The following is a 12755-nucleotide window of genomic DNA, read 5'->3' as shown; positions in this document are numbered from 1 at the left end:
CGCACCAGACCAGACTCCTCTCCCAGCGCCTCAGGATGAAGACCACCGGCGTGTTGTCTTTGCTGGCCCTGTTGGTGGCCGTCTGTGCTGCTCAGGCCCCCAAACCCTGTGGTGAGTCGCCTCAGTGACGCTAAAATATTAATTTGCTCATTATGTTTTCTGTTATTCCGGTTGCCATTTTACTGTGCATTCTTAACATTTGCAGATTTAAAATATATGTCATATATATATAAAATCATTTTACAATTCTATTTCTGCCACTTGTTTTTAACGATTCATTATCTCTTATTTTCTTTTGTCTGGCATATTTGTTCGACAGTTACATTTAATATTTGAAAATAGTGCAACTTTTGGATTCAAAATATGTATTTAAATACTTGCTTGTCAGTAAAATATATATTTCTGTCTTATTTAAAACAATGTTTCAGGAAAAAAAAAAAAATTCAGTTTGTCTCTTGTTATATCAGAAGTTAATCTGAGTATTTTCCATTAATACGATTAAGATTAGGCTTTTTTATTCCATTTTTGTCTCAGAATATTTTGATCTAAAGCTGGATTCCTTATGAACACGTGAGAACAACAGACATATGATTCAACCACAAGCTGACTCTGACTTCTTCTTGTCCACAGTGTCTCCCCCTCTGCTGCATGGAGGCTTCACGACGGTGAGTCTGCCTGAACTCAAACTACACTCTGATATTTCTGATCTCCAGACTTCCATTCTTGACCCGGTCACTCATGACATCTTTCACCTCCTGAACTACCACGACGGTATATCACTAAAAAGAAAGGTTCAGTTAAGTAAAGAAGAGGCTGCTGAAGACTCTGGGAGGGGAAACAACAGAGAAAACTGTGGGTCATCGTGGGCATGTCAAAGGAGAAGACACCAAGTGCAACGACTCCACAAGTGGTGGAGACTGACCAGGACTGGAGGGAGGCCTGTCAGATGAGATCATGGGGAGTCCGGAGGAGTCAGACATAAGCAGGCTCATCATGGAGAACAGAGAAGGTATGATAGTGGAGTCCAAGATGGTGACAGTGAAGTGAAAAGTCAACAAGAGGAGAGAGTTGCCCACTTGGAAAGCAACACAAGACCACGGCCCATCCCGGTGAGCTCTCAGCAGGAAGTGAGGAGACTCAAGGTTCTCAAGGAACCTCACCATCCATGGTGATACCAGGGCTACATTCTGCCACAGGTCTGTGAAGACAGAGAGGAGCAAGTGAAGATGCCCGCGTTCTCTTCCCGGCAAAGCTGAGAGTTGAGGTACAAGATGGTGTGGTGGAAATTTGCCAGAGAAGATGAACAATAGCGAGGAGGAATGACTGAGAGTTGCATGATCAGAGACCTTCTGAAGACGACTGGCAATGGACTTCTCTCTGCCACTTTTTGGTCCCTCAGACCAAGTTGTTTGACGTGGGCTTGAAATAAACATCTGCCTCTCTTCAGATGTCTGATGATGGACTCATGGGGTCGACGGGAACCATGTCCTACGATGCTTTCAGTCAGAGGGTGCATATGACAATGATGAGCCTGACAGGAAATGTAACCTCGCCCATTGACCGTGTGCTGCTCTTTGGCAAGGTGAGACACGCCTCCCAAGTCCGAGTCTGAGTCCCCTGTTACATTGTGGAATGGTTCCATTTCAGAAAATCATGTATGAAATCAACTGGAGGACGTTCTCCTGCAGGATGAAGCCGCTGAATGCAACCTTCCAACCCATGCGTGTCCCTGAGGACGCTCAGCTGTTGGCTCAGGTGGTCATGGGCTCCTCCTCCAGCTTCGGCATGGGAGTGCTGGTCAACAACTGGTTTGGCACGCTGCCAGGCAACGGTGAGAGCCAATATGTCTTCATCTTTCAAGTCGACCTCGACGCATATTTACGGACCATAATAAGAACTTTAAAGGCAACTGACATGTACCTTGGAACTGAAAACACAGCCAGGTCCATCTCCTGATCTCTACTTCAGGGCTGAGAGGTGAAGGGGAATGAAACCCCATTCATTAGACGTATAAAAGAAAGACAGCAATGCAGTTCAATAATTCACAACCTCAGAGGTTCCCTGCCTCTACTGCAGCTCAGCAGACCTTCTTGTGATGAGTAGATGGCATCACATCTCTGTACAGGACGGTGTGTTTAAAAAATAAATTCACCTCATTCAGAGATCAGTGACCTCACTACAGTGGAAGATGGTGGCTGCTCAGAGAACCTCAAGTATGTCAAATAAACGTTGAGTCTCTGTCTCTTTTGAGAGTAAAATACTGTCGTCAGACGGGTCGGAGAGTGAAAGAATTGTAACTAATGCTGTCACCCTTCTTCTTCTCTCCAGCCCGATACACATTTGTCTTCACAGAGGTTGGCTGCATCCCACTGACTTACTCCATCTACACCCCTGAGGAGGGATGGAATATGCTCAGGTGGGTCTCATGTGGATGAGTTGACATTAGAAGTCCAGGAGGAAACCCTATGTTTGGATTGGGCTCTATCTTTGGACGTCTTGACTGTAGGACACTCTGCTTTCCTCCCACAGCCCAGGTTTGATGCAGGAAGTTGTCTGTCTGTGTGACGGACTGGAGACCAGGACTGAGCTGATGTGTCCACCTCTTTGTCTTCTAACTCCTCACTGTCTTCATGTTACAGCACCTTCAACTGGGTGCTTGGCACCGTGGACCCTGGGGTTTTTATCCCTCCCTTCTTCTGCCGCAAAGCCAAGCTGGAGGAGTCGGACGCCCCTGAGACCATGCTGACCGCTCTGAAGTCTCTGGTCCGAGAGGCCAAGGGCATGAAGTGACAGGAGAGCATCCATGTTGGCCCCGGATGATTCAGAATAAAGTCACGATGGCTTCAACCACTTGTCTTTTTCATTTAAAAAGGGCCTTTTTCATGATGAGTGGGTCACTTTTAAGCTCCTATAACTGGCTGCTCAGTGAAGTCAACATCAGCTTATGAAAGCTGCGACTGCTGACAAGAGGAAAACTGCTGCACTGACTCAATACATTTTGCAACCTGAAAGAAATTCTACGCATTATTCACCCGTAAGAAAAGCTAAAGGTCAAACAAATTGTTCATCAGTTGCACATTGTTAACTTGAGTCAATCTTCAAGGTGGGCTAGCATTAGCTAGAGGGCGCAAGCTTCCTTAGAACATGCATGAAAGAAGTCAAAAGTCCAACTTACAATTGGATAAACATAACTCCAACTGTGTGACCATCGGTTCGGTACACACTTCTGAAATCACGATAAACAATGGATGATAAATGATATTCCTCTCAAATACTGGTCTCAAAAAGGGAATCACAAAAATCGAACATAATAACATGTTTATTACATGAAAATTCTTCTTAGAGCTTCTTAAGAAGAATTTTCATGTAATAAACATGTTATGTTCTCTAAGAAGAATTTTCATGAAAATTCGAATTATTATTTTTATTTATTTATTTTATTTTTGCGCAGGCTACCTGGTGCCTATGGGCACCATGTTGTTGACACCAGCTCCAGAATCATGATGAAGTTAACGTCTTGCACAACAGGTCAAAATGCGCGTCTATACTGAAACAAAATGGCGGGAGCTGTGATGTGACAGGTTCAGAGGCTACACACTGAATGTGTGAAGAAACTGAGAAGAAGGTTAAACAGTACAGTCTGCATGCTCAACATGTTCCTCAACAACGTTCTTAGATCGAGCCGCAAAGAAAGAAGCGCAGAAGTCCTAGCCTATGGTGGCCTGTAGAGGACATAAAGCAAGCATCACAACAGATGGATCAATGAACTGTATCCGTTTGAGAGAGGATTAAAGAAATATGTTTTTGAAGTTGCATCAAATTCTTTAATATCCAGCAACTTCAAATGTGTAATTGCAATTTCAATATCAAGCTACAACAGTTTTCTTCATATATAAGATCAGAAACAGAATAGTTTTATTGCTACGGTGAATGAGATAAGTGAAGACTGCTCAAACCTGAGACATATTTTTGACATATTCAATATAAATATGTTCATCTTGTCATACAAGTGTGGTTAGGCTCTCTATTTTAAAATGAAGAGCGCCTGGCACTCTGGTTTCCTCCCATATTGTTAGTATAGTTGCACCGCCTCTGTTGTATCTGAGAGGCGTCAGGAAGCCCAGCTGATCATTTTCCCAAGTCACTCTTATCTTTTGACAAACAGCACCAAAGCTCACCATTACAGTGATCTTCCAGTTCAATGAGGATGAGTGAAGTGTGGGACAGTTGTTGTTCACTGTCCAGGATGTGAATTCACTAGTCTCAGGGCCCTTTTCAGCTCCTCCCCCAGAGCAGGGTCTTTCAGGTGGTTCATGTCGTGACCATCTTCTCACCTCCACGGCACGTGACTGTATTGGAACTGAAATAGTTTGTAGCTCCATGCCACAGTGGAGCCACCTTATCTGCCTTGGCTCTGCTCATTGTTGTACCAGCTGTGAGAAAGCTCCATGTGCAGCCAGCTATATCAGCTGCAGCGCCTCAGCGCACCAGACCAGACTCCTCTCCCAGCGCCTCAGGATGAAGACCACCGGCGTGTTGTCTTTGCTGGCCCTGTTGGTGGCCGTCTGTGCTGCTCAGGCCCCCAAACCCTGTGGTGAGCATCGATCACTCAAGAGGAAACGCTCAAGGGAAAATCTTCATGATGAATCTTTTAAATATGTCTTTATTCAGTTTGCCTTCACTGTGGCTTCTAAACAGTTAACAGCTAAATCTGACTTTGCAAATGTACTTTTCTATTTCTGTTACTAATGTGCGTAAAAATTAGTTTAAGCAATTCATTATCTCTTATTTTCTTTTGTCTGGTTTTAAATATTTGTTCGACAGTTACATTTAATGTTTGAAAATAGCGCGGCTTTTGAATTCAAAGTATGTATTTAAACCTTTTTCTTACCTTAATCCTTTTGAATTTTTTTGTGAATTAAAGTCGGTTAGAAGTCGGAAGATTAATAATTAAAAGCGCATCATATTAACGCAATACAGCGATTGGTTGGCTGTGTCATGTGGTTAGGTTGTGGCTTGCCATTCTGTGGTAAAGATATGAGACATATTCAAAATAAAGGAATCAGAATATTCTGATCTGAAATTGCATGATTCCTTATGAACACGAGCACAACAGGCAGATATGTGCTTCCACCTCCACTGTCAAAGCTGACTCTGACTCCTTCTTGAGCACAGTGTCTCCCCCTCTGCTGCATGGAGGCTTCACGACGGTGAGTCTGTCTGAACTCAAAACACACTCTGATCTCCAGACTTCCTTTTGTAACCCTGTCAGTCATGACTGCTTTCACCTCTCTTCAGATGTCTGATGATGGACTCATGGCGTCGACAGGAACCATGTCCTACGATGCTTTCGGTCAGAGGGTGAAGATGTCCGTGTCAAACCTGACAGGAAATGGAACCTCGCCCATTCAGCGGGTGCTGCTCTTTGGCAAGGTGAGACACGCCTCCCAAGTCCGAGTCTGAGTCCCCTGTTACATGGTGGAATGGTTCCTTTTCAGAAAGTCATGTATGAAATCAACTGGAGGACGTTCTCCTGCAGGATGAAGCGACTGAACGCAACCTTCCAACCCATGCGTGTCCCTGAAGACGCCCAGCTGTTGGGTCAGGTGGTCATGGGCTCCTCCTCCAGCTTCGGCATGGGAGTGCTGGTCAACAACTGGTTTGGCACGCTGCCAGGCAACGGTGAGAGCCAATATGTCTTCATCTGTCGTGTCATTCTTTTCCTTTCTTTCGTCTTTTTGGATGAATTCTCCCTTCCATTTTCAAAATGTTAAACTCAGACCAGTCCAAGTTGCAGGCCAAACACAAACTCTACTGCAATAGATCCAGGTGTCTGCTGCGTGTAAATGATCCGAACGGCAAAAAGGAATTCAGTTTTTATTTTTTGGGTATTTTTCGAAATGTAAAAAAAAAAAGAATCATATTCTATAAATCATTAATGTAAATATAACGTAGGAGCATGTTTGTGGACCATAATAAGAACTTTAAAGTCAATGCAATGTGAAGGAGAATGAATAAAGTATTAGGATTATAGGAGTACTACTGCTACTACTCAGAGACACTAAAGTATGGCTCTTTACCAGCTCTGTTTTGGAGTAACAACCGTGTCAGATAAATGTTGAGTCTCTGTCTCTGTTGGAACTAATGCTGTCACCTTCTTCCTTTCTCCGCTCTCCAGCCCTATACACGTTTGTCTTCACAGAGGTCGGCTGCATCCCAGTGGCTTACTCCATCTTCACCCCTGAGGAGGGATGGCATACGATCAGGTGGGTCTCATGTTGACACACAATGCCATGTAGCAGCTCCTCCTGGAGGAATCCCTGCATTTGGATTGGGCTGGATGTCTTAACTGTAGGTTTGCACCAGACACTCTGCTTTCCTCCCACAGCCCAGGTTTGATGCAGGAAGTTGTCTGTCTGTGTGACGGACTGGAGACCAGGGCTGAGCTGATGTGTCCACCTCTTTGTCTTCTAACTCCTCACTGTCTTCATGTTACAGCACCTTCAACTGGGTGCTTGGCACCGTGGACCCTGGGGATTATATCCTTCCATTCTTCTGCCGCAAAGCCAAGCTGGAGGAGTCGGACGCCCCTGAGACCATGCTGACCGCTCTGAAGTCTCTGGTCCGAGAGGCCAAGGGCATGAAGTGACAGGAGAGCATCCATGTTGGCCCCGGATGATTCAGAATAAAGTCACGATGGCTTCAACCACTTGTCTTTTTCATTAAAAAAGGCCTTTTTAGTGAGATTCATGATGAGTGGGTCACTTTTAAGGTCCAATAGTTCCTATCCAAAAGATGCTATTTTTTGTGTAACATCCAGCACCTTCAAATGTGTAATTGCAATGCCAATATGAAGCTACAACAGTATCCATTATAATCATATATAAAAGCAGAATAGCTTGATGAAGATCAATATGTGAAGATTACCCAAACCTAACCCTACCAATATTTTCGGCAAATTAAATATGAATGATCCAATTGTTGTTGTATTAGTATTTCACAAATATATACAGAAAAAATATAAATACCATTTTTACTTGCCTTTTTCTATCATTCATGATTTTTTTTTTTTAAATCTCCTTAATCTCAGTTATGCAACTGTTCCTTTAGAGACCCTTTCGAGATTTATTTAAATATTTATTTATTTATTTGAAGGTGTAGTTGGCCAGTGAGTTCAGTTGGTGGCGCTCTCGATTTCAAAATGATCTGACATCGCGTTACAATAGTTGCAAAAAGGCTGAAGAGACTTTAGAGCAGAGAGTTCCGTCGGTTCACACAAGGACACAGAAACAACAGGCGAGTCGCAGCGTTTTGCTTCAGGTTTTTGATCTCAAGCTGCTAATCTTCAGGAAGCGCGTGTCAAACCAGCTCCATCTTTTTCCTTGGAAGCGCCGATCCACTCCACAACACGCTTTGACTTGAGGCTCCTGATACGACAGTTCAGACTCAGGGACGAAATTCCACCGCTACGTCAGTTCTTTTTTTATATTGTAGTAACAATACTGTCCAAAGGAGGGTGCTGTTGCTCAATCGAAAAACACCGTCCTCCACTTGGCTCGCGCTTTAATCCCGTTTTTTGAAGCAGCGTCACGCTCCGTCTGAGCGCATATGGACGAATGGATGGAAGGTAATCGCAAACCATCGCCACTTTGACGGTGAGACTGTATTTTAAAGGTGCTTTTATGCATGAGAGAAAACAGAAATAAAATAATATATATATATATAAAATTTCTGGCTCCTCTTTTCTTTAGTGAAACACAAGTGAAATGCAGTTTTGTTGCTGAAATACAAGGGCAAGCAAGTGAGGTGGAAATTTTCATTAAACTTTTCCACACCTTTGCTGGTACAAGTCCCCGAGTCACAGAGGCAACAACCAGAATCAGAATCAGCTCTATTGCCAAGGTCAGTGAGGATCCCACCAAGTAGAAAAGTGCTTGGATACATCTTGCAATAATGAACAAAACACAATATTAATAATAACAATAAAATAGAATAGAAAATAATAAAAACAAATAAACCACAAAATAAAATAAATGAATAAAAGTAAAGAGTAATAATAGAAGTAACTACCAGAATATATTTTCTATAAATTATTATTATTATTGCTACTACATTTTAACATTGTTATAGTTATGAATCCATCTGATAAACAGCACATGTTTTGTTGTTGCCAAGTGCTTTTTATTTAAGGAAGTAGTTGAAGTTGACATACGTAGGCGTAGCTTTAATGCTGAATAAACACGTCAGCCCAGGTACAATCTCACTCCCACATCTCTGCCGTCACTCAAAAACAAGCGCTGTTGTCTCTGGAGAAGGCTCTCCACAGTCGGCATCAGCCGAGAATCCGGCTGAATTCTACTCACCGACCCGGCGGATGTGATTATCGAGCCAAGCTGCTTCAGTGATTACAGGCTTTCTCAGCCACATCTGATGCTTTGCTCACATGCAAATGAGCGCCTCCTATGGAGAGGAATTACTGAGGCTTAAATAGCACGACTGAGCCCTCGCTGTGAGGGAAAGTTCTCCGTCGATGAATTTATGAATACTCTTGATAGAAGTGGAAGTACGTCACCTCACAACTTCGGTTAATGTGTTCAGAAGGTCCAGCAGTAGGTGAGGGCTGCTCAGTTTCACAGTGGAGATACTGTGTCACTTCATTCATGACATAAATGCTGCAAAAGGAAACCTGCATTAAAAGGTGTTATCTGTGCGAGAAAGGCACACAATTCTCGCCTAATGTTCAGGGAGAAGGAACAAACAATATTCTCTTTGTGTGTGTGTGTGTGTGTGTGTCTCCGCTGTGTGGACCTGACCTTGTGTGAGAACGCGATGAAGCTCTCTGGCGACCGCGGAGAGGAAGATGGACGTCTGCTCACAATTATTCACCGACTACAGATATCATCTCCAGAGTGCTCGCTCAGCTCCCCACAGACTCTGTTTTCACTCCATCCACTCATTTATTCATATTTCATGTGCCATCAGTGGAGCTGCCAATTAATGGACCAAGATTTGGAGATGTAACCTTGAACTACTCTCAGGTGTGTGACATTTATCTGACAATTCATTGTTTATAGCTTCTTAATACATGAACATGAAGGGTCATTTTAGCTTAAATATATGTTAAAGCAGGTCATTTTGACTGACAGAAGCCCCAAACAATACTTTTCTTCATCTTTAACTGCACATGAGACTCAACTTTTGCTATGTAAGCAAGACTTCTCAAGCTGTTCCAGATGCTCAGATCCATCAGTTCAATATTAACCAACACAGTGCAGTCGTGTGATGATAAATAATAAATATTCCCTCATAAAGGTCTGTCAAACTCACTTGTCCACCAAGCATGAGTGTTATTTATCCAACAGTTTGTCTTGTTCTACACAGGAAGAAGGATCCCTGCACAGTAAACAAAAGAAAGAGGAGGTTGTTTGTATAAAGTTGCTGTCAAAACGACTGCTTGAATCACTGAAGTCTCACTTTCCATCATTGATGTTTTTCGCAGGAGCCAGTGAGGTAGGTGTCAGCCAGCTGTTTACTGCAACCAGAGGAAACATCGCTGTGTCAGTTTGGAGCAGCGCCCCGTGGAACCTGAGGTCAGGGGTCATCTGAGGAATCCTGCTGCTTCAGAGCGCCTGAGGCAAGAAGTCTTTCCAATATCTTTTTTAATATTTCAGTTTGTATCGACAGCAAACAAACTTTAAACTCGATATGGTCCCAGACAAGTGGAGAGTATAAGATGAAGCTGAAAAAGCTTTCAAAACACATATAGATGGAGGTAGAAAATTGGGCTTTTGCTGGAGCTAAATGTTGAGACACACCCGCAGCATGTACTGTTCTTGGCAAGAAAGTGGAGTTTAGGGAGGGAAAAGGAAGAGCCAACCAATCGGAAAGCTTGTTGTTCTTGTTCCTGTGTTTGAGTCCAGATTTTGAGTATCTGTACTTCATTTGAGAAAGTCTTTTTTTAGGGACTAAAATGTTTGACACCACTATATATAATGGAAATGATTTGTACTTTTACTTTGCTACAGTTGTGAACATCGTCTATCATCGTGGAAGACACTCCTGCCAAGAGTGTGCTTCCTCTGTTTATTTATTTAGGTTTTTTTGGTTTTTTGTTATAAACAACAATTTGTCACAGTTTTAGTTCAACATTTCTGCCTCAGTCTCAGAGCTGGTTTATCACCAGCTCATATTTCTTGTCAGTTGAAATTAAATGCCGGCTTTTTCTTCTCTTGTAATCGATAACAGAAAATAACATTTCAGGTGATTTTCCCACATTCTTAGGCATTAAACGGATCATTGCCAGTGCTCTGATGTCAGAGCTCAGCTGTACAGGTTGGCATTAGACATAGCTCAATTTCAACCACAAAGCACTTTTTTATTTTATTTATTGAATGTACAGTAAATTCCGGACTATAGTGTGCATTGTAATATGAGCTGCACCCACTAAATTTAAGAAGTGAAATGGGTCTTGTTCATACATGAGCTACACTGGTCTATAAGCCGCAGGTGCAGTGATGCTGTCTGCACCGTAGAAAGGTCAGTGGTGCACCTGGCTTAAAAAATACATGAGGATCACTCCTATACTAGTTTTGAAAATGGGGTCCAGCATGGTGACTGACTCATGAAACAAACTGGGCAATGTTCTGAACTTGAATCAAGAAATCCTCACATCTTTTATTTACATTAATGCACTCAAAAATGTGTTGTTTTTGCCCATATGTCTAAAGTTCTGACACCACAGCCGGTCTCAGCTGCTGCTTCTTGTCTCCGGTCGTCCAGGAGATCGGCACTGTTGGCAGAGCTTAACTTTGTTGACATTAGTTTTACTTTTATTGAAGTAACACCAACAACAACAGTACAGTACGTCCTCTCTGTTGGTGTCAGATGAAGCAGCAGCTTCCTGGGTTTTACAGCAGTGCAACAGAGACTGAGGTGCGGCACAAATATTTTCTGAAAGACTCAGAGAACAGTGTAAACATGTTTATGTTTATAAAATCCTGAGCAATTGTCTCTCGTAGGAGCAAGGGCCCTAGTTTTTTTGAACCTCAAGATACATCAACGTCAAGATGGGTTTTTCTTTTGTCAAAATCTCACAGCGGTGACTAAAGAGTGTTGAGATAATTTTTTAAGGCAAAAACTTTGGGTCACCTTTGGGACTTGATCAACTTACATGAACAAAACATCATTGTCCTGATGTTCAAACAAAGCTTGTTTCTCACTGGAACATTCAAAATCCAATCTGCAGTGAAAGTGTTTGGTCTGTTAACCATGCTAGCGCCTGAGCCACTGTGGGTACTCAGCACACACACCGAGTGAGGCATGAGTGTGTCTGTTTACTGCTCACAAGATTGCAGGGTTGAAGAGCTTTCAAAAGGGTGTGAATAAATCCAGCACTGCAGTGCTTATTACTCAGGCATAGGAAACTCACAGGAGAGGAAAGAAGAGTCATTTGTCTGGCCGCGTTTGTCATGTATTGCTTCCGTAATAGGTGGCAGTATTTGGTGAATGAGGGTAATGTTTGAGGCGTCACAAAAGTTTTGCATCGTGCCATTTTTCACAGGTTCTGCCTTGACGTTCGCGGCGTGAATCTCAGCTGCCCCCCTGAAGTCGTGTCCAGCTGTTCCATCTGGACAAATGAATTACCCATTTTACCTCATTCCCAGTATTCTACCTAAAATCCACGAGGGGAACTCATGTGGGCACTGGGAAAACATCAACACTGCCAATGCGGCCGAGTTTTGAATTAGGATTTGGCTCAGCGCAGAAGGAGCCTGGCGCCGAACCTCCATAATTTGAATTATTAGTCAGCCACTTAGCATCCTGAGCCCCGAAAATCGGGGGAGGCTTTCACTCTCTGGCAAAGAGTTGACTCTCAAGCAACGCTGTCTGCTGAAGAAGGCGCTGGTCAGAAGTTCTAGGTTCGGAAACACAAGAGTTGAGGACATACAGACGGTGAGCTCATTCTAACTGAGGACTTGGAGGGAAGGTGAGAGCTCTGTCAACAGTCCCTGTGGATTATGTTGGCGCTTGCTGAGGAGGCGGAACAGGACTGTCCCCAGCATCACAATGATCCATGAAAATCTGTCACAGAGGGTGACTTTTACCAAACAAATTAAAGGGGATTACTTTATCTTAAATCACAGATTACATGGATCGGTGGATGGATTGAACTTGAATGTGTTTATCCATTTAAACGGTATGGGTCGAACGTAATGGATGGATGTTAAGATCATTTCACGTAACACATATTTTTGGTGACATTTCATCTGATCATTTCATTTAAAGCCGTGATTCTCAACCATAGGACCGGGGCCCATGGTTGGGCCGTGAGCGCCCCCTGGAGGGCAGCTAAACGTTTTTTGTTTTACACCTTTGGGCGGTGAGGGCCACAAGACGCTCAGTTTTAATACATCAGCCACGTATGGTGGCAGTAGTGTGTCATGATATTGACTTGGCAGCTGCAAATCTGTGATAGTCAACAACTATGGAGAAGTTCTTGGAAAGAAAAATGCTAAAGGAAATGTAAGCAACTTTTGAATCAGTTTTTAAAATAAATAGAAAATTTTATGGCAATACTTTCATTTACACTTCTTTGGGGTTTATTTTGGAAATAAAATAAAATATTTTATTTTATGATATTTTGACATTATTTTATTATATTTAGAAGGTTATTCATCACGTACAGTGTTAACAATTTTCTTGTATCAAGTGTATTTTTTTTCTGTAGTAAATCTGATGAGCATGACTCGCACCTG

The 12755-nt window shown here is 42.8% G+C and overlaps 2 protein-coding genes across 2 annotated transcripts; both read left to right on the top strand.

The window, feature by feature from the left end:
• Window positions 1–13: 13 nt before the first annotated feature.
• On the top strand, window positions 14–2836 carry LOC128754679 (ependymin-like). Its single transcript, XM_053857479.1, has 6 exons — window positions 14–111; window positions 631–665; window positions 1448–1582; window positions 1648–1831; window positions 2329–2416; window positions 2640–2836. Exons 1-6 carry the CDS (start codon window positions 36–38, stop codon window positions 2788–2790), a joined length of 669 nt encoding a protein of 222 aa, XP_053713454.1. The 5' UTR covers window positions 14–35; the 3' UTR covers window positions 2791–2836.
• Window positions 2837–4497: 1661 nt separating this feature from the next.
• On the top strand, window positions 4498–6706 carry LOC128754732 (ependymin-like). Its single transcript, XM_053857561.1, has 6 exons — window positions 4498–4594; window positions 5176–5210; window positions 5299–5433; window positions 5499–5682; window positions 6179–6266; window positions 6499–6706. The coding sequence occupies exons 1-6, from the start codon at window positions 4519–4521 to the stop codon at window positions 6647–6649; spliced, it is 669 nt and encodes a 222-aa protein (XP_053713536.1). The 5' UTR covers window positions 4498–4518; the 3' UTR covers window positions 6650–6706.
• Window positions 6707–12755: the final 6049 nt, after the last annotated feature.

Source organism: Synchiropus splendidus, chromosome 2 (genome assembly GCF_027744825.2).
Source record: "Synchiropus splendidus isolate RoL2022-P1 chromosome 2, RoL_Sspl_1.0, whole genome shotgun sequence".
Taxonomy (NCBI): Eukaryota; Metazoa; Chordata; class Actinopteri; order Syngnathiformes; family Callionymidae; genus Synchiropus; species Synchiropus splendidus.
This window is presented reverse-complemented; position numbering and strand designations above follow the sequence as displayed.

Excerpts from the sequence above, each read along its gene's own strand:
- LOC128754679 (XM_053857479.1), top strand. The coding sequence starts at position 36 with ATGAAGACCACCGGCGTGTTGTCTTTGCTGGCCCTGTTGGTGGCCGTC. Across the intron at positions 666-1,447 it reads TGCATGGAGGCTTCACGACG|ATGTCTGATGATGGACTCAT; the intron begins GTGAGTCTGCCT and ends GCCTCTCTTCAG. Across the intron at positions 1,583-1,647 it reads GTGTGCTGCTCTTTGGCAAG|AAAATCATGTATGAAATCAA; the intron begins GTGAGACACGCC and ends GTTCCATTTCAG.
- LOC128754732 (XM_053857561.1), top strand. The coding sequence starts at position 4,519 with ATGAAGACCACCGGCGTGTTGTCTTTGCTGGCCCTGTTGGTGGCCGTC. Across the intron at positions 5,683-6,178 it reads TGGCACGCTGCCAGGCAACG|CCCTATACACGTTTGTCTTC; the intron begins GTGAGAGCCAAT and ends TCCGCTCTCCAG. Across the intron at positions 6,267-6,498 it reads GAGGGATGGCATACGATCAG|CACCTTCAACTGGGTGCTTG; the intron begins GTGGGTCTCATG and ends TTCATGTTACAG.